The sequence below is a fragment of the Leishmania martiniquensis genome, chromosome 14 (assembly GCF_017916325.1).
Source record: "Leishmania martiniquensis isolate LSCM1 chromosome 14, whole genome shotgun sequence".
NCBI lineage: Eukaryota > Euglenozoa > Kinetoplastea > Trypanosomatida > Trypanosomatidae > Leishmania > Leishmania martiniquensis.
The window spans coordinates 53,971-72,839 of NC_090149.1; the positions used below are offsets into that span (position 1 = coordinate 53,971).

An 18,869-nucleotide genomic window follows, 5' to 3' on the forward strand; every position below is an offset into this window, starting at 1 on the left:
CTTGATCGCCCACGCCTGCGTGCGTGGAAATATGGTCGTGCCTGCGAACTGTGCGGTTATGTGCACTGTATGAAATCCACGCGCACATGCATACGCCCCCATCTTGCCCCCTCCCCCACATAGCTGAGAACCCAGCTGGCATGCATTGCTGCTCCCCCTTCCCCCCAACCCGCACGCACCCTCCGCTTCTTTTCCGCTATCCTCATCCACGCACACACACACACACACACGTGCGTACGCGCACAGCACGACTTCAGCAGCTGCCAACTCGCTCGCTCGCTCTCTCCCACCCCCGCGCCTTCAACGTTTCCCACTCCCCCTCTTTGCCTTCGGCTTCATTTCGCCAGAGGCGCGAAAAGTTTAAATTTATAAAAAAAGAGGCTGATAAAATGACCGACATCGACGTCAAGACGTACAGTGACGACGCCTCACTCGGCAAGGAGGCGCCGAAGATCGAATCGGCGCGCCCCATTAAGGGTGAGCTGGTCTCGATAGAGACAGACAAGGTCTACGTGCTGTATTTCTTCAACACGTTCTACCGCGGCGCCGATGTCTGCAACGACGAGTTCACGACGCTGTCGGAGGAAATGTCAGACAAAGTAATCTTTGTCGCCATCAGCACTGACGCCGACATCGGCAAGACGGAGAAGTACCTTGGTAAGGAAATTATTGATGAGAACACGAAGAGGCAGCTGCGTCTGAATCCGCCCTACATTCTCTACGACGAGGGCAAGACGATCAGTAAGCGCTACGCGGATGTGTCGAACCTGTCTGTGATGTCGTGCCCCATGGCTTTTGTCGTGAAGGACGGGAAGATCGCGTGGCGCCAGCAGTTCCTGCAGACGTTTACCGTCAAGCACTCCAACTTTCGCGCGCAGCTGAGCCACGTGCTGGCTGATGAGGAGCTTGAGTCGAACGGTGCTCGCCCGAAGCTGGAGGTTGAAGAGGAGGAAGCAGAGGGCATGGATGGCGAGATGTCGCTCTTCTGAGAGGAGAACAGAAGCACATGACCACAAGCCTCCTTCGACGCACCGTCAGACGGAGAACGAGAGGAAGGGGGACGCGTGCGCGTCGGATGGAACGGCTGAGCAGTGGGCATTTCACTCTCGCTTTCCCCATGCTCTGAAGTGGCGCGCACGTCACCCATTGCTTTGCCACCGCCACCGCTGGCCCGCCCCTCGGCGTGTGCGTTGTGCGGGGCGACGGTCCCTGTCCCGTAACTTTTAAGAAGTGCGCTAAACTGGCACGAGCGGAAAGACAAAGCAGCAAAAGCGCTCCGCACCGAATCAAAATTTGACGAAAACTCAGCGAGAGGAGACGAGCTTGTAGAAAACAGGCGAAGTGGCGCAGGGTAGAAGGAGGGGAGGGGGGGCGTGTGCGCGCGGCTCTCAAAGTTTCGAGGCGAGCTCACCCCCTCCCTTAGTCCGATTAGTGGTAGCATCCTTGAAGGTCAATGACGCGGGCGTACTGTGAGCATGTGGATGCGTGTGATTTTTTTTTGTCGTTGAGGGAGGGGGCTTCCACGCATCCCACTAGATGCTCGCGCGCGCACATGGTCTCCTCGTCCTTGCCCCTCCCTCCCTCCCCACACGCACCGCATCTTCGATGACGCGGGCGAGCAGCGGATACTGAGTATTTTGAAGTGTATGCGTGACGGTACATCTCATCGGGCCTCTCCTCCTAAACTGAAAAGCGGGCGGCAGCAAAGCGATAGAGAAATAGGCGCGAAGCCGCACGTACATGCTTACATGCGTGGGCGGAGAACGAGATTTGTGAGCACACGCGCCTGCAGCGTGGGTTTCTGTTCACCAGTTTGCGTCTTTGTGTTTCGGCACCTGTGCGGCTCAGCTCTCTCTTTCTCTCTGTCTAGTTGGACCTCCCTTTCCCTGAGCAGGGCGATAAACAGCGGAGCGCAGTCAGTGACGCACAAGACCGCTCGGTAATATAAGCGACGGCGCGCAGCCTGCCTTTACCTCCTCACGTCTCTCTCTCAGCCCCCATCCCCCCTCCCTAAAGTGCCGGCACTTTGGTTCTCACGATCGAACTGGAGCTTCGCCACTTAGCACCGCTGCGCAGGCCGCAAACGTACGCGCGCCCAGTGAGCCGTCGTCCGCCCTCCTCAGGCGAGCCATTGGTAAGATATCCGCTTGCACGTTAGCACCTGAAGCCGCTTTTCCCTTCCTGATCAAAGGGAGCCATCGTTGCTCACCCGCACCGTTTCTGTTCTCCCTCTCCCACGAGTGGAGATGGACTCGCACGCACTTTCTGAGGATTTTGTGGACGGGGCGGCTATGGCCGTCCTCCCTGAGCGCGGCCTCGTTTTCTCTGAGCTGACGCAGATGCAGCTGCAGCTCTGCAAGCCGAAGCTGTTGCCCATCAAGTCCTATGCACTGGAGAGGCTTGAGAAGATGGAAGGGAAGTTGGCGCAGGAAGCCAAGCAGATGCGCGAAGCGGGTCGCTCACAGCGGCAGGCAATGCTGGAGTGGACCTCCCCAGACCTCGTGGACGGTGGTGTCCGAGGCATCCCTCCACCGCCATTGCCAGTTGTGCAAGCGTCAGCACCTCTCCCAGAACGGGCATCGGTACCAATGCGAGGCAATAGTGGTGTACCTCACTCTGCGGCCCCTGCTGCAGCCTCGTCGACTGGATCGATACGGGCAGGATCGCAGAAGACATTGAGCTCCCCACAGACGCACACAGAGGACGATGCCTATGCCGACGCCCCCATGAGTGCACCAGAGCGTAGCTCGCGAATCTCCTCGGCGACAGACGTGTCTTCCTCTTCTTCCTCGCTGGTGTCTAGGGAAAGCTGAAGTCGCAGCTGTGTACGCGACTTTATGCGTGTGTGCTCGTAGTCGTGGCAGTGAGGGTCACCCACAGAGAGCGCTCTGCTGATGAACGCAATCAAACTCTTCGGCTGCGGCACGCACCCACCCCTCCCCACCACCACCACCACCTCTATGTGATGGGAGAGGAGAGCGTCTGCCTGTTGTGGCCACAGCACGCGCAGAGAGACGTGTTCCGCCCTCTCTCTTTCGTGGGCCCCATTTTGCTCTGCGGTGGGTATGCTCGATCGCTTTGTCCCCGAGGCCTCCCCCCTCGCACACCATTCGGCCTTCGTAAGCTCAGTGTGTGTATGAGCAGGTCTGCTTGTGCATCTGCGTAGGTAAGACGGCCTTGTTCTCCTCTCTGTATGTGATTCGGTCCCCCCCCATTTCACACATCGCCCCGCTCGGCACTCCCTTCTCTGTCGCGCCAACAACGCATCACCCCTTCACTCGCGTCTCCATCAGTCCGCTGCCTATTCCATCAGCATAGGCTCATGTCTCCTGCAGCGTAACACACCCACACAGGCGTGTGCGCGCAAGCGCAGTGAATCAGAACATTGACCCTCTGCGTGTGTGTGTGTGTGTGCGTGCGTGTGCGTTCTCTGCTATCCTGCCTGTCCGCTTGGCCTTGTGGCGGTGCGTGGGCGTATTTGCACGTACCTCTTGCGGCGAGCCACGTTTCTTTCAGCAGCGCTTCCTGTGGCGCCGTCTTTGGCCTCGGCTTCGCCATGGAAGTTGCGAGGAAAGAATGCTCCTCAGCTGCGGTGCGGTTCCACGCGGAGCAGCAGGGACTGACCAGCCTCAGCGAACAGAAAAGCACTACCAGCAGTGCAGCGGAAGACGACGGCGCGAACTGTCTCCGACGCAACCGTGTCAAGCACGGCAGAACACAGCGCTCCAGAAGCTGAGGCGCTCAATCGGCGCTCGTACCTTAACGGAGCGTCGGAAGAGGTCGATTAGCTTAGTAGTGATGTTTTATCTCCGCTACCGGCGGCGGGGCTCCCTAGTCGGCGACGACTCGAGGGAGTAGCTCGGTAGGATGGACTAGGAGGTCATCAAGTAAAGGTTGATGCGGCCAAGACAGCCTCGTCGGCGCTCGTCTTCGAGGGCGCCGTCTTCCGCAAGGATCTTGCCCGCCTCCCATAGCTGTGTAGTCGTAAGCCTTCCGGACGCGCACAACATGCAGCTGCGGGTGCTCGGCACGCCGGTGGCTCTTACTGGGCCTCAGCATAGCATCGTGGCGGCAAAGGAAGCCATTCGCGCTTCTCGCGAGCACCGCGCACTGCGAGAGAGGAAGGTGTCAGTGGCGCGCCTCCCGCGCTCGCGGGTCGAGGCTCTTCATCCTTGAGCGGGAGGGGGGAGTTTAGGCCATTCAATGCTCTGAAGCGCGACGTCGCATTCTCTGTCGTACAGCGAAGCTCGAGGAGGGAGTAACGACGAAAAGAAGAGGTGACGGTGTGGTGTGGGCAGTAGAATGAGAGCGGGTGGGGGGACAGCCACCACCACCACCACCCCACACACGCGCGCACATACGCATGCACTCCTCACCTATTTCCCTTCTATTGTCGGGCTGCCGTAATTACTTTGGAGCCCATGGCCGCTCCTCCACTGAAGATGCCACGTCGTTCGGCTTCTCACCCACCGACGCGCACGCCTAACTAGGCAGCTGCCCTCCAAACTAATCGTAGCACTCACTACCTGCGTCTCCCCTCACCTTTTTACTCATTGCGCATGGGCGTACGCGCAGCGGCGTCTCTCTCTCTCTCACGCTCAACGCTCTCGGCAGTTGCGGTAGCCCACTGAGCGGATCAGCCGCTTTTGAGAGCATACGATCAAAAAAGCGCATGAGTTAACGCGTGCGCACGCACACACATACACACACACACACAAACGCGCGTGCGTGAACACTCAGCTATGTACGACGACGCTGAGGTGCGTCGGCGCGATGAGACGTGCCAGCATGCTGCTGCGTCCTTGATTCAGCGACGATGGCGGGAGCACACGGAGAGGCGCAAGTTTGAGCAGGATGCGGCGCTCCGCGGTGGGTGCGGCACTGGTATACAGTTGGGCACCTCTGAGGCGTTCGGCGGCGCCCAGGTGAGCGGTAGAAAAGAAGCGGATGATGCTCAATCGAAAGGGTGCAACGGCGCGCTCGAAGATCCCGCGCAGGCGGCGCAGACGCCAGAGGAGAGGCGTCAAGCGTGCTTGGAGGAGTACAGTGCTCTCCTGGCGAAGCGCAAGGCGTTGCTCGAGAAGAACCTCGCCTACCAGCAGCTGCTGGCCCGTCACTATGCAGAACAGCGCCGCCGGAACGGCGAAGACGATGTGACGCAGCTCACAACTCCAGATGCAGAAGCAGCGTACTGGGCCCTTGTGCGCCAGGTAGCAGAGGAGCGGCAGCGTGTGGCGGGACGAAGCGCCACTCTCAAGAATGACCTCGAGCTACAGCGGCAGCGCTACGAACCTATCATGGTGGAGGTTGCCCTGCAGGAGCAGAACTTCCAGCAGTGTATTCAAGAGCTTGCGGCGCGAGTGCGCTTTATGCGGTCGAATCGGCCGATCCCAACCGACGCGATCGCACAGTACGTTGAGCGTGAGGCGGCGCAGCGCGGCGCCATCCAAGCCTCTCGCGTGCGCTACTTCCAGCTCAAGAATCGCCTGCTGCGGCTACGGCGGGCAGCCAAGGGGGGCGCCGCATCGCCTACGCCCGCCTCCGCCGAAACGGCCGCCGCCACCGGCCAAGACGGTGAGGAGCCGAACGCTGCGAACCACCACATGTTTCTCATCGATTTTGAACAGCTCAAGGTTGAGAACACGAGCCTCAACGAGAAGATCGAGGAGCGCTCCGAGGAGGTGCTGAAGCTTCGCAACAAGGTGACGAACACCATTCATGTTGCCACACATGTGCGCGAGAAGTTGGACTGCGTGCGAATGGAGAACGCCGAACTGCGTCAGCACGTCGCGAGCACGGATGAAGAGCTCGGTGGCGCGCGCGACCAGCTGGCGAAGTCCAAGCGGCGCCGAGACGCGTACCTGCGCGCTAACACGCGGATGAAGGAGCGCATGCCTCTAGTTGGCTCCCGCGACCTGTTGCTGGACTATGAGAAGCGCAAGGCCGTTATTTACGACTACCGCACCCGTCTGGTGCAGCTGACGGACCGTCACAAAGAGTTGATGAGAACCGTCAAGCAGGAGGAGGCCGCAATCATCTCTCTACGACATGAACTGAGTCACTATCCGAGGTGAGGCTGTCGAGCACACACACACACACACGCGGGAACGCCGGAGGAGTCATGTAATGTACGGCATACGCATCCGCTTACTTAGAGGAGGAGGGGTCACCTCCCCATCTTTTTGCTTGTCGCTTTCCTGTTTCGTCCGCCATCACCACCCTGCCCTCCCCTGGGCGTCTGTGCGCCTCTTCTACCGGTGTGGTGCGTCATGCGTATGGGTGTGTGGGATAGCGGAAGCAGGGCAGGACGCGGACTAGCTTCACTCTGGTGTATGTCCCTTGCACGTCGCCGCCGTATCCCATTACTCTGCGCCGGCTTATGTATCATCGAAGCGTCAGGTAGGCAAGAAGAGCCAATGGCGAATGGCGGCAACACCTCGCCTCTCCCCTTTCCCTTACGCATAGGCAGGCCAGAGGCGCTGCGCGAAACCAATACATAAGTGCCAGCGCGGCAATGGAGCTCACCCCCCCCACACACACACACGCGGCGCGCTCGTTGCGAGCGCAGTGCTAGCCGACGTGCCTTCGGATCAGGCGGTAGAGCTCCTTTGCTTCCACACGTGTGCGTGGGTGGGTGTGCGTATGGCCATGCATACAATGTTTCGACTGCCCCCTCATCCTCTCTCTCCTCCCACCTCCAACCTCTCTCCACCTTGACTGCTTTCCCACACTGCTGCAGATCGCCATCCCCAACACTCCCCCTCCTCCGCCTCTATTCTTTCCCATATTTAGTATCAGTGAGCCCACCCGCTCACACAGCGCACCCACTCTTTCTCTCTCTCCCTCCCCCCTCTTCTTCTCCTTCAACGGATCCGAGGTGTGTGAGAGGCCAGGAAAAGGGCTCAGACACGGACCCGCATACTCCGCTTTGGCACAATCTGTCCTGCATCTCGTTGCTGGCGAGTGTGTGCAGTGGCTGTGTGTGTGTGTTAGGAGGGAAGGAGAGGGTCTGATTTCGTTACCTTAGCTCGCTTCTGCTTCTTCGTCTCCCTCGGCGTTTTACATCGTCGTCTTCACAACAGCCCGCATATCGGTCAACAGATTCCCTCTCTTCCGCGCCAAGCAGCGGCGGAGGAGGCACTCATCAGCGCATACCCAAAGGAGCACAAAGGAACGCACTTCTTTCCGCTCCGGCAGTCGCCCGTGAAACGATGCTGTCCAACAACGCCAACCCTTTCGAGGAGGAGTACCAGCGAACCGCCGCTCCTGCGCCGCCGCCGCCGCCGCCCACCACCATGCCTCCAAGCGCGGCCGCTAGCGACGTGGCGGTACCCCTCTCCCGCACACTGACCGCGACGCCGTTGCCGCCGGCTCCGCCGACGACTGTTCACACGAGCGGCGGCTACGGTGCGGCGGCCCCAGACGCTATTTTTGCTGCCCTGCACGCGCCGCCGTCGGCAGCGGAGAATGAACCCTGTGTCGCACCTCACGCGCACACCCACGGCCGCGTTGCTCTCGCCCGATTCAGAATAGACGCGGCTTTCAAAGGAAACGAGATGATGCGCCCCATCACGTACTTCCCGATTACCACGGAGATACTCGCAGAGAACGATGCGAGCTTCACCGTGCCAGATGTCCCGACCAACGCGCCGCATCTTTGCGGCATTGATGTCGGCGTGCGGCGCAATGACTGGTCTCGCGGCAACTCAGCGAGTGTGGATCGGCGTTACAGCGAGGTGGTCGATCTGCGGGAGCTTCTGACGTATCAGTTCCCAACACTCATAATGTCACCGCTGCCGCGCAAGAGCAGCGTCGGGGATATCGAGACCTACTTCAGTGCCTCTGACGCCTTCGCGGCGCAGCGGCACAACCTGCAGTTCTTCCTCAACGAAATTGCGTGCATGCCGGAAGTCATCTTCTTCTCCGAGTGGGTAGCGCCATTCTTCCTCGACCCGCGAGACACCTTCGAGACCGGTACGCTGCTGAGGATGCGGGCTGCCCTGCGCGACCTCCGCCTTGCCACGCAAGCCTTTCGTGAGTGCAGCAAACGGCACCGAAGCTTCACCGAGTACACGGCTAACAAGATCGCTGCTAAATCTAGCAGCCTTGTGCGGTCTGTAGCCGGCTTCTTCTTCAGCTCCAAGAGCGACGACAGCGCGCATGACGGTCGCGCTGGCGATGCGCACCCAAACGGTGGCGGCAGCATGCCGGTGCCAACGTCCTCTTCGTCATTCACCTACGATTGGACGTACCTTCCGTCCTCGGCGAAGTCAGACGCCTGTGCTTGGGTGCGGGTGTGTGAACAGCTTGCCCGCCGCCAGCAGGCGCTGAAGGCGGCGGCGCGCTCCTTTGAAAAGTACTTGGCTGCTCTGGCGCACATGAAGGACGCGCAGCTAAAGGTGGCGCAGTCTTTCGAAAGCTATGAGCGCACGCTGCGGTCCAGTCCGGCGCTGGACGCGCTTGGCAGCGATTACCACCTCGCCGTCAGCATGATCGACGCCGTGACGCAGAAGGAGCGCGAGTACATCGAGCGTAAGTACCTCAACATGTGCCTGCGGCTCAGCTTCGAAGCCAATTTGATCGATGCGGTGCTGGATGCGGTGGATGTTGTTTTAGGCCAGTATCAGTATCTCTCCAGCTCCCAGCTCATGAATACACGCGACAGGATGCATGAGGATGCGCTGCAGTACACCCAGGCCGTGAGTCGCGCACTGCTCGTGGACTACCGCGACCGGTACAAGTTCTTCTATGGAAAGCGCATGCGCAACTTGGTGCGGGAGCAGGTGGCCCGGCCTGCGGTGGAATGCGCCGCCACGGTGCAGCAGGTCATGAGGAGCTCTGAGCTGCTGCGCGTGGTGCAAGACGTCACTTTCACCGAAGTGAGTCCAACTGCAGGCTCGCCCGAAGCCACCGCTACCTGACACACACACACGCACCTCCTCCAGGCCCCGGTTTGCCGAAGTGGTTGATCAGCAGAGGCAAGATGGGGATGGAGGCACTCGGCGGAGTCACATTCCCACATGGGCAGTGAAGTTGTATGCACGCATTCACACACGCGCACCGTCCAGCCGCCCCCATCGATCTGCCTTTGTTTGCTCGTTTGCGCCCGAGAGCAGACGGGGGGCTGGTGGATAGACGATGGGCTTGTGCCGTTACGCGTCGTTGTCAGCTGCGTTTATGAGTGGGCCGCCGCTCGTTGGGCACGCCGGAACTTTTCTCCCGACTGAGCCCTCCCCACCACCACCACCACACCTCTATGGGGGCCTCGCGTAGGGCGGAGGGGTCGCGTGTGCTGATGTGTTGCGCTTTTTTCTCCTGCTTGACTGCGGCTCCTCTGACTTTCAGCAGAGACTGTGAGAAGAGTACGTCGTGCATCCTCTCCCCTCACTCCCGTCTATGGCGCCCTCCCTTTATCGCCCCTCTTTCCGATGGCATCGATTGGCGCCCATGTCGCTCACCCCAGCTGATTGGTAGCAGGGGCTCCTGCGGTGTGTGTCTTACTTGGGCTCAATGACATGGGCCATCGACTGCCTCTTCGCTGTGCGGGCGCTGCAGGAGCGGAAGAGGGCGTAAGCCGACTCGGTTGGTGTTCTATGGTGAAACTCAGCTTGGCTCGCTGCTCGCTGCTCGCTGCCCTCTCGCACACACGCCCTCTGCGGACCTCGTAGGCGGCAGTAACATATGAACGCCAGTGCATACAGTAAGATACGGGCGCTGCCGAGCGCGCCTCTCCCCTCAGCTCACCGTACCGCTGCGCGTTTCGCGCGCGCCCTCCAAGTGCGCTTTAGACGTAACGGTGTCGGCGCGCGCCTGTGAACATTTCCTCTCCCTCTCCTTTGCTGACCTCAACAGAGAATGAAGTGAAAGGCGAAAACGAAGTTTGGGGAAGAGATGCGCTGCTACGCCAGTGCTGATGCAGCGCGTGCTGCACGCAAAGTTGCGATGCCGACACTGACGAGAGTGAAAGAACGAGGTTGTGCTTAGACTGCTCCTGTCGTACAACTGATCGTCACCGCCACCAAAGCGAAATCGCGCAGCGCCCCATGCTCTTTCCCTCTCACTCCGCTACACAGTCTGCACTCGCATAAGGGTCCCTATGCCCTATGCGTCCTCTCGCCCCTCTCCCCCTCCCCTCTCACTCCCTTTTCTTCGGGGGGCACCGTCTCTGCTGGGTGACGAGAATGTTCTGCATGTCGACCCACACACACACACACGCACGCACCTGCTTGTCGCGCCGCGCTCCGAAGCTCTCGATCTCCACACCTCGCCTCTCATCTCCTCGTGCTCTCTTGCCCACTGAACATGCGCGCGCCCTCATTTCTCGCGCATTAGCTGGCTTGCGCGGCGTGGGGTACTTTACTCCCTCTTCCCCCCCACACCTCCCATCATCACCATTACCACATACGCGCCTCTTTTCGGCCGTTTTTTTTGCCGCCGCTTGCATTTTTTTTTCGCACTGTGTGCGCCTTTTAGCGGCAACTATGGAGGAGGGACTCTTCGTAGAGAGCGGCCATCATCGCCACCCGCAGCTCGACCTCGCAAGCCGCGCCTTTCAGCCAAAAAAATACATCCAGCGCGTTTTGGCCAATGTTTCACATGCTGCGTTCGATGGTCAGCTCGTCGACAAGGTCAGGGCAGCGGAGGAGGACACTGGAGAGGCCCTCAAGCAGCTCATTCGGGATAACCTTGGTGTGTTCATCGACTCGAAGGATGCCATGGACGCCGTATACAACTCCGATGCGAAGCTCTTCACCGGCGAGGCCCTCGAAGGCATCGCGAGCTCCTTCAAGAGCGCGTCAACCAGCTGCGAATCACTCGTGCAGCCCATCACAGAGACGTTTTTGGAGGTGCAGAAGAGTCGGAAGACTCAGGACATGCTGGACAAGTTCTTCACCTTGCTCAGTGTCCCTGCCGCAATCTACGACTCTTGTGGCGCCAAGGTTGCACACCGGCGGCAGACCGCAGCGACAATAGAGGCGGTAGACGACTCCGCCAGCTCGTCTGCCGACGACCACGCGGCGTTGCGCGAGGGGTGCGCTGACAAAGATCGTGGCCCGAGTCGTCGGGGCGGCCAGGTGAAGGAGGCGTCTCGGCAAGCTGCTGAAAAGGCAACCCCAGACGAGGACGACGACGGCAGCAGTGAGGAAGACAGTGAGATCAAGAGCGGTAGCAATGAGAACGACTCCCCTACTGCTACCGACACCGCGAAGGCGCACGGCACGCTGGAAAGCCCCGCTGACCGCACCGCCGCGGAGGACGCGTACATACTTGAGGACGGGGAGGAGATATATTTTTGGTACGGCACCCCGCTAGTGCGCCTCAAGGACGTCGGCGCACGGCGGCACCACGTTGACCAGGTGTCAAACTACGAAGCGGCCGTGTTGCACCTGCGCCGCGCGATGCTTTACCTCGAGGAGACGTACTCGCTCATCGATGGCGCGATGTTGGTGGGAGACGACGGGGAGCCGCCAAGGACCACGCAGGCGTCATCTGCGGCAGGAGAAAGTGGTACCCCAGTCACCGGGCAAGGCGTCCCTTCAGCTGCTGCAGTCGGAGCCGCGACAGCCGAATCCTCGAAGAAGGTCAGTGCTGTCGGCCGCAGCGTGTTCGCCTACAAGTTTGCCATGGCCCTCCTCCGCGCCTCTTTGTACCTCTGCAGCCAGCTAGCCGAGGAGCTCATCTACGCCAACCCGGCCGACACCGTGCTTATCGAGGACACCTTGTCCATGATGATGGACGCCAGCATCGCCTCGGTGAAGCTGCACCACTTCTGCGCCGTGCTGCAAGAGGCGCTCGGTCAAAGAGATCGGCATGACCAGGTGCTGAGCAAGCTGCGCACGCAGCTGTGCAGTGGCATGTCGACAGCCGAGGGCGTTGGCCCGAAGGGTGGCAGCACCGCTGCTGCCGCGACGGCAGCACACTCGAGCCTCCGCACCGCCTCATCTATGGGTGTTCTCGACGAGAATTCGTTCAACGTTTGGCCAGACGCAACCGTACCCGAGGCCGACGCAGGTGATGCGACCTCGGCCACTGCGGCGCGACGCGCCACAACCGCCTACCAACACCCCGCGGAGTTCCTCATATCAATTGTGCAGCGCCAGCAGAAGTATCTCTTCTACTCCAGCGCTGCCGGCCTCCTACGGGAGGCGAGTAGGTGGCTGTGGAAGGCGCAGGTAGACGCAGCACGGGGCATGAAAGAGCGAAATTGGCAGCAAGAGCTGCAGCGCAAGCTGTGCTCCACAGCAGCTGGAGAGGCGAACGTTGGGGAAGGCATAGCCGCGGGGCTGCTGGGCGGGGACGGCATTTACGGGCGTAGGCTCTCGTCGGCCCCTGTCCTCAGCAGCAGCGACGGCGGCGACGGCGGCTTCATCGGCAACGCAAACGATTCGTTTCTCCGGGAGGGCTCCTTCTCATGGATAAACGCGCGCCCCGGTGGCGGCCGGAGGCAATCCTCTGCGGGAGCTCCGCTGAGCGGCGACGGTCAGGATGCCGCTCTCGCACCTGGCAGCAGCACCACGGCCCGCAGTGGTGGCAGTCCGACAGATGAGAATCGCAAGTCTGCCTGCGCCATCCCCGACTCCTACATGTCGAGGGTGCTGGACGCTTTCAACACACCCGAGTCGCCCTTTCCCACCGAAATCGAGCTGCGGGTGGGTACCGCGGACATGGACACCGTTCTCGTGTCGAGTTGTTTGCAGATCCGCGCGCATAGCACCTCTCTGCTCAACCAGCTGTTCACGCGCGCTGAAATCGAGTCGGCTGTGATGGCGCAGGCAGGTGCTCTCAACAGCTTCGCCCTGCGGTTGTGCGCCGAGTGTGTGGGGACGCTTGAGCACGTGGTCGGCTCCTACTGGGGCGGCATCGCGATCACGCTGCACTCGGGCGTCTTCGACTTCGCCCCAGAGCCGGAATCGTCGCTTCACGCCATCTTGACCCAGCTCTTGGGGAGCACGGCGACCCTAGCAACGGCAGGAACCCGTGATGCCGGGGCGGACGGCGCTGGCGACGGGCTGCAGCGCTCGCCATCGACCATCCTCGCTGGCACACACTCACGCTTGCAAAGCCGCGTGGGTGAGACCGATGACAACGCCGACTTCTCCGAGAACGCAGCGGCCGTGATGGGAACGGCAAACCGCGATACGACTGTGAAAGACGTGCATGAGAGAGCTGCAGGTCTCGGTATTGAATGCGGGTCTGTCGAGCAGCTGCCGCGCATACGCTTCGTGCCGACGCTTCCACATGCTTTCCACGCCGCAGCAGTCGACGCCGCTGAAGCAAGTGCCACTCAACAGCCACCTCCCCCAAAGCGCCTGCGTGACATCTCAGTGCAGGCGGTTCATCGCATGATCGGCACCGCAACAGCCACGCTGCAGGCCCTCTTCGTAACCTTCATTAATAGGAGTGTCACGGACGGCTTTGTGAGCACTCTGGAAGAGTACCGAGTGAGTGACCTGAGTCGCTACAGCCGCTCTGAGCGCATCGAACTGCACGCAGCTGTTCTCTACGAAATCATTCTCGGCCAGTGGGAGCGTATGATGCACCTCGTGAGCGACGCGGTGCTGCGGCTGAAAATTGTCATTGGCGAGTCTAGCAGCTCCGCCACTATCACATCCGAGACGCAGGTGGAGGAAGTCGGTGACCTCCTGCAGGAGCTAGAGCGGCTGCGCTCCACGTCTCTGCGCTGTTATCTGCACGGCATCGGCGTGCTAAGCAAGGCATACCTCACGGCACTTCCACTTCTGCAGCGGCACACCGACACATCGCTCGACGCGCGGGTTCGCTCGCGGCTAAGTCGCGAGTCCGTCTCCTCCAGCGCGGTCCACAAGCTGCTCAATCTCTTGGCCGTTGTCATGGACCGCTGCGTCCCTTTCTTTGCGCGCGATACAGAGGTCTACGATAGTGTGGACTTGTTCGCTGTCAAGTCGGAGAACCTGCGCGACGACGCCGACGAAGAGGCCACGGCGCGCCGAAAAAGCGGCGCTGGCGCCCGCGCACGCGATGGTGCGGCGCGTCGTCGCCGGCTGCTGCGTCAGCGTGTAGGAGATCACCCCTCCAGAGGGGACGGGCTCCGCGGCGACTCGGGTGCGGAGCGGCACGGCCCAGAGGCAGCGAGCCCCGCGCCTGCCGCTCTCGCAGATGGCGCTGAGACGGTTGTGGACCCTGTGTCCGAGCGCATCGCCAAATCTCACAGTGCTTTGGTGGTGGAGAGCCTCCAGGACCACGAGGAACTGGTGCTCGCCCTCCTCTCGCACCTCTTGCTCACCTTTATGGATATGCTGCAGCTGAAGTGCCGCACCGTCACAACAGACGCCACCCTACACCCCGGAGAGCGCGAGCGGTGCGTGGTGGAGTGCATGGCCGACACTCTGTGTCTCGCTACCACCATGACGCCGATTGTTGTGGAGCACTTGTTGGCACCCTGCTTCTTCGAGGTGATGGTGCGTCAGTTGCCGGAGGTGAACGCGGTACCAGTGGATGCCGCTGCAATGCTGCAGGGCAAGCAGGAACAGTATAGACAAGTCTTCCTGTTGGTGGTGGAGGAGCACTGCCAGCTCGCCGTCGATGCCATGATGAGCGCGTACTTGGCGCTGGCTCAGCAACCCATAACGGACCTCGTGAGGCGGCAGGGCTTTGTGCAGCCCCTCTTTGACTGGCAACGCGTCTCTCCACACACCACAGCAGCAGTCCGCCCGTACATCGCCGACGCCATTGTGTGCATCGCTCGCGCACACGAGACGCTCAACGCGATTCGGCAGCCGATTCTCGGTAGCGCCGCAACACAGCGTCTTGTGGCGCACCTTGTGCGCTCCTTCCTCACGTCCTTCACCAGCGATGTGAACGTCTTTGAGCTCTCTGTAGAGTGCAGCTCCAACTTCTTGGTGTACGGCCTGACACTGCTGGAAGCCGAGGCCGCCACCATCCTGCGCGTCGTGGACGCGGTCGTGGCGCACGCGACGGCCAATCCCAACAAGAATGCGCTACTGCCGGAGCTTGCGGCGGCTAGGGAACATCTGGACAGCGCCACGCACTCCTTGGAGGACTACGCGAACTCCATCTGTGAGGCACTCGCTGCTGCACACGCCAGCGAGGGAGGCTTCGCGGCCGGTTCCGGCATCGCTCTCACGCTTTTATCACGCGACAAGCGACACGAGCGACGCGACGGCATGGTGCAGGCGGCGATGCGCACGCTGGGCTACATGCTAGAGGCCATCAACACCGAGCTAGAGGAGTCATCCCTGTCGAGTGCGGCTCTGTTGCAGCTGCGCAATGCGGCGGCTGCGGCACCCAAGGGAGGCCGTGCTCCGGACACTGACTTACGCAGCGCTGTAGCAGAGCGCATCGTGCAGCGCATTGAGCGACGAAGGGAGGGGTACGAGCTCCGCCGTGCTCGCGCAGCCGCGGCGGCAGAAGGAGTGCTCCAGCGGCACGGCACTGAAGGGAAGCGCATGGCGGAACAGCCGCGCCAGCCGGGCAGTGCGTCAGCGTCTGAGGACTTGCTCGAGAACGGCAATGACGCTTCAGGCGTCTCAGACAAGGGCGCCAACACTGATAGCCAGCGTCAGATGATGCGCCGCCGCTCGGGCGCGCTTGCACTGCCAACCACTTCAGTCAGCCTCGGCGACGCGGACGGGGGTGAACACCTCACCCCACGCACCATGCAGGAGAGCGAGAGAGAGTCATGGACCGCCGCAGAGGCGGTCAGCAATGTGTTTCAGCTTGCCCAAGACCAGCAGCGGAAGGGCCGCGTGCGGCGCGTGAGGAAATCCAACGCGACCGACAGCGGGGGCGCAGAGAGCGCGAAGGCAGTCGAGGTGAACGCAGGATCAGCCAATTCGAAGCCGACACCCGCAGCGACGGGCGACACAGAGGAAGCCGAAGCGGTGCTGACGCGCGATCGGGTGTCTCGGCGTTCCCGTCGGCGCCTCCTCAGCGGCGACGGTGGCAGCGAGGCGCAGGAGCGTCATGAGAGGCGCGCCAATCGCTTCCGGCGCATCAACGCACTTTGAGGACAAGTACACGGCGCCTCCCGCTCATGAAGAAAGGCGGAGAGCCGTGCAGCCACGCGCTTAAGCAAAGGAGAGGGAAGGTGTGGACGGGCTCTGTTCCTCTTGCAGTTTACTCTGGAGTGTGTGCCTACAGCTTGGAGGGTGTGGTGAGACTCGTGTCGATGCGGGGCTTCTTGCTCGAAGAGTAGTGGTGCTGCCTCGGCTTGCGTTTTTTCACCTGTGGCGCTTCCTCGCTCGAGCTGACGCGCGTGCTTGCAGGCATGCACCACAATATCTCACCGTGTAAGAGGTACGAGGCGACTTGCATTGTATAGCCGCATGTCACTACGCGCTTGGCTTTCACGCAGGAAAGGCGCACCTGCTGAAGCTCTGCCGATGTGTGAGTATGGGCATGTGGCCGAGAGCGCGCACAGCAGCAGAGGGGCAACGCCGACTACTGACTTTCGTATGTTTCGCTTTCCCGCTTCCCCCCGACACGCACACACACGCACACATCACATGCGTCCCTCTCCAATCTACGGTCCTCTTTCACTTCGCCTTCGCACATTGGCTGGACCTTTCGCCTCTCCATTGAGGATTCGCAGCCGTCCGCTTCCGTCTTCACCCCCCCCTTTTAGCCTCTCACGGAGCTGCCTATTCGCCCACGCGCATTCTTCTCTCTACCACTCAGGACACCCGATGGCCGCCAACTGCATCTTCTGCAGAATCATAAAGGGAGAAATTCCCTGCGCGAAGGTCGCCGAGTCGTCCAAGGCGTTCGCCTTCATGGATATCAACCCCCTCTCGCGGGGGCACTTGCTCGTCATCCCGAAGCAGCACGCGATGCTTTTGCACGAGCTGGACTTGGAAAGCGCCTCGGCTGTCGGAGTGCTACTTGCCCAGGCCTGTCGTGCGGTCGCTGGGCCGGAAGGTACCACGCAGTACAATGTCCTCCAGAACAACGGACCTCTCGCGCACCAGGAGGTGTCGCACGTCCACTTCCACGTCATCCCGAAGCGAGATAAGGAGACAGGGCTGAGAATGGGGTGGGAGACGACGACTGTAACGCCGGAGGAGCTCGCCATGGACGCGAAGCGGTACAGCGAGGCAATCGAGAGGGCTCAGTAATAGGCGGGTAAGGGAGCGAAAAGGGAGGTGAGCTGTGCCTGTGCAGCGGCACGGCGGGTCTCTCTCCCCACTCCTGCACCACGCATACCTCTTCACCGTTACCGTCGTCACAGTTGTCTTTCCTCTCGCCTCCTCGCGATTCCGTGGTCCCTGCGGAGGAGTGTGTGTGTGTGTGTGTGTAGCCGCTGCTGCTCTGCCCTTCTCCATTGCGGTATGGGCGCTATGGAGCACATTCAGATAGTCTGAGGTGCTCGCATCGTCCCCCCCGTCCCCTTCCTCTCTTCGCGGCGCCGCTTGTGAAGATGTGGAAGTCACGGACGGCAGACCGCCCCTCCACCCCGGCGACTCAACGTGCCTCGAGCGACAATGAGGGGTGGGGGGCAGTAGAGAAGCTTCAAGGAGGTGTCAGAAGAAAAGGGGGCAGGTACAGTTGGGGAAGGAAAGCACATCAAAGCTCACGCACCCTGATAAGCGCACGCGCCTACGTGGGGAGGAAGGTGTGCATGTCGCCCAGATGGGCTTGGCCCTCGGACTTGCTGCCGAAACGGTCGCGTGGTGTAGTAGCGCTGGGGGTGTGGTGGAAAAGAAGTGAAGCAGAGGGACGAGAGGACGAGGGCATGCCCTCCCCTTCCCCTTTATATGCGCACACAAACACCCGTGCCTCCCCCACACACCCACAAAAGAAAAAGGCTGACCCTACCCTCTCTCTCTTCACTGCGATTAGCAATGCACAAGACCCGCGTGTCGTGTCGCGCCGTCCTCTGCCCCCTCCTGTTCGCATCAGTGGACCATCTCCTATGCCTTTTTGTGTCCTTTCATCGCGCGCACACCTGGTGTTGCCGCAGCTGCACCCGCTCTCACCCATCTCCCGCTCCACCAATCATACACACACACACACGCACGCATACCAGGATAATCGCGTACTCCCTCACCATCACGCACACCATCACGAAAGCAGCAGCCGCACGCGTTAGCCCGTCTCCCCTGCCTGCGTCCCCGCCCCATTTAGCATTGCTGGCCACCGACCAAAGACAACGGGAGCTACGCAAAAGTGAATCAGCATGTCGCCAAAGACACAGACGGACGAGGCCCTCCTCGATGCCTGTATCAACGCCAACCGTCTCGAGTACCCAGAGCAGTCGCTCGCACTTGTCGCCCTCATTGCCTCCTTCCAGTCCGTGTACTTCTCTCACGCTATCAACGGTCTGGACTGGCGTCATCTGCCCAACCTCGTCCTATACTTCGTCATTACCGGGTTTACGACGTACATGCTACGTCAGGCGTACGTTGTGATGGTACAGAGCGAGTTCTGGGGACGGCAGCGCCACTTCGCCGAGGTCTCGGGAGAGAAGGCCAAGGCGCTGCGCCGTCTGCGCCTGCAGGTAGCGGTGGGGTATAGCCTCTTCTTCCTGAACAGCGTCTTTTTTGGGGTGAGCACGTGCTTGATGGCGTACATCTTCCGCCACAGCGACCCCCGCGCCAGCTACATCCTTTCACCGACGCTGACAGCGGCCCTGCTGTGGTTGGTTGCGCAGAAGAACGAGGAGAGCCGCCAGCGTCGCATGCGCCTCCACAAGTAATGGAAAGCGGAAGAGGGAGAGCAGAGGAGGCGGTCGGGACAGACAGAGAGACGCAATCAACGCCGTCTGTAGGGGAGAGAGGAGGGACTGCTGCGAGGATAACAGAATGGAGGGCCGCGGTCGAGAGTGTACGTGCGCTCACGCCCTCGCACGCGCCAGAAGGCAAGGGGTAGAT

General features: G+C 61.0%; 7 protein-coding genes across 7 annotated transcripts; all 7 read left to right on the forward strand.

Annotated features, from left to right (window-relative positions):
• Positions 1 to 389: 389 nt before the first annotated feature.
• Positions 390 to 989, forward strand: LSCM1_04820 (uncharacterized protein; the record flags this gene model as incomplete). Its single annotated transcript, XM_067322308.1, has 1 exon — positions 390 to 989. One exon carries the CDS (start codon positions 390 to 392, stop codon positions 987 to 989), a length of 600 nt encoding a protein of 199 aa, XP_067180081.1.
• Positions 990 to 2,246: 1,257 nt separating this feature from the next.
• Positions 2,247 to 2,813, forward strand: LSCM1_04821 (uncharacterized protein; the record flags this gene model as incomplete). The annotated part of the gene is made up of 1 exon (XM_067322309.1): positions 2,247 to 2,813. One exon carries the CDS (start codon positions 2,247 to 2,249, stop codon positions 2,811 to 2,813), a length of 567 nt encoding a protein of 188 aa, XP_067180082.1.
• Positions 2,814 to 4,742: 1,929 nt separating this feature from the next.
• Positions 4,743 to 6,074, forward strand: LSCM1_04822 (uncharacterized protein; the record flags this gene model as incomplete). Its single annotated transcript, XM_067322310.1, has 1 exon — positions 4,743 to 6,074. The coding sequence occupies one exon, from the start codon at positions 4,743 to 4,745 to the stop codon at positions 6,072 to 6,074; it is 1,332 nt and encodes a 443-aa protein (XP_067180083.1).
• A 1,137-nt stretch (positions 6,075 to 7,211) lies between these two features.
• Positions 7,212 to 8,921, forward strand: LSCM1_04823 (uncharacterized protein; the record flags this gene model as incomplete). Its single annotated transcript, XM_067322311.1, has 1 exon — positions 7,212 to 8,921. The coding sequence occupies one exon, from the start codon at positions 7,212 to 7,214 to the stop codon at positions 8,919 to 8,921; it is 1,710 nt and encodes a 569-aa protein (XP_067180084.1).
• A 1,560-nt stretch (positions 8,922 to 10,481) lies between these two features.
• Positions 10,482 to 16,007, forward strand: LSCM1_04824 (uncharacterized protein; the record flags this gene model as incomplete). Its single annotated transcript, XM_067322312.1, has 1 exon — positions 10,482 to 16,007. One exon carries the CDS (start codon positions 10,482 to 10,484, stop codon positions 16,005 to 16,007), a length of 5,526 nt encoding a protein of 1,841 aa, XP_067180085.1.
• A 678-nt stretch (positions 16,008 to 16,685) lies between these two features.
• On the forward strand, positions 16,686 to 17,114 carry LSCM1_04825 (uncharacterized protein; the record flags this gene model as incomplete). The annotated part of the gene is made up of 1 exon (XM_067322313.1): positions 16,686 to 17,114. The coding sequence occupies one exon, from the start codon at positions 16,686 to 16,688 to the stop codon at positions 17,112 to 17,114; it is 429 nt and encodes a 142-aa protein (XP_067180086.1).
• Positions 17,115 to 18,175: 1,061 nt separating this feature from the next.
• Positions 18,176 to 18,694, forward strand: LSCM1_04826 (uncharacterized protein; the record flags this gene model as incomplete). The annotated part of the gene is made up of 1 exon (XM_067322314.1): positions 18,176 to 18,694. The coding sequence occupies one exon, from the start codon at positions 18,176 to 18,178 to the stop codon at positions 18,692 to 18,694; it is 519 nt and encodes a 172-aa protein (XP_067180087.1).
• Positions 18,695 to 18,869: the final 175 nt, after the last annotated feature.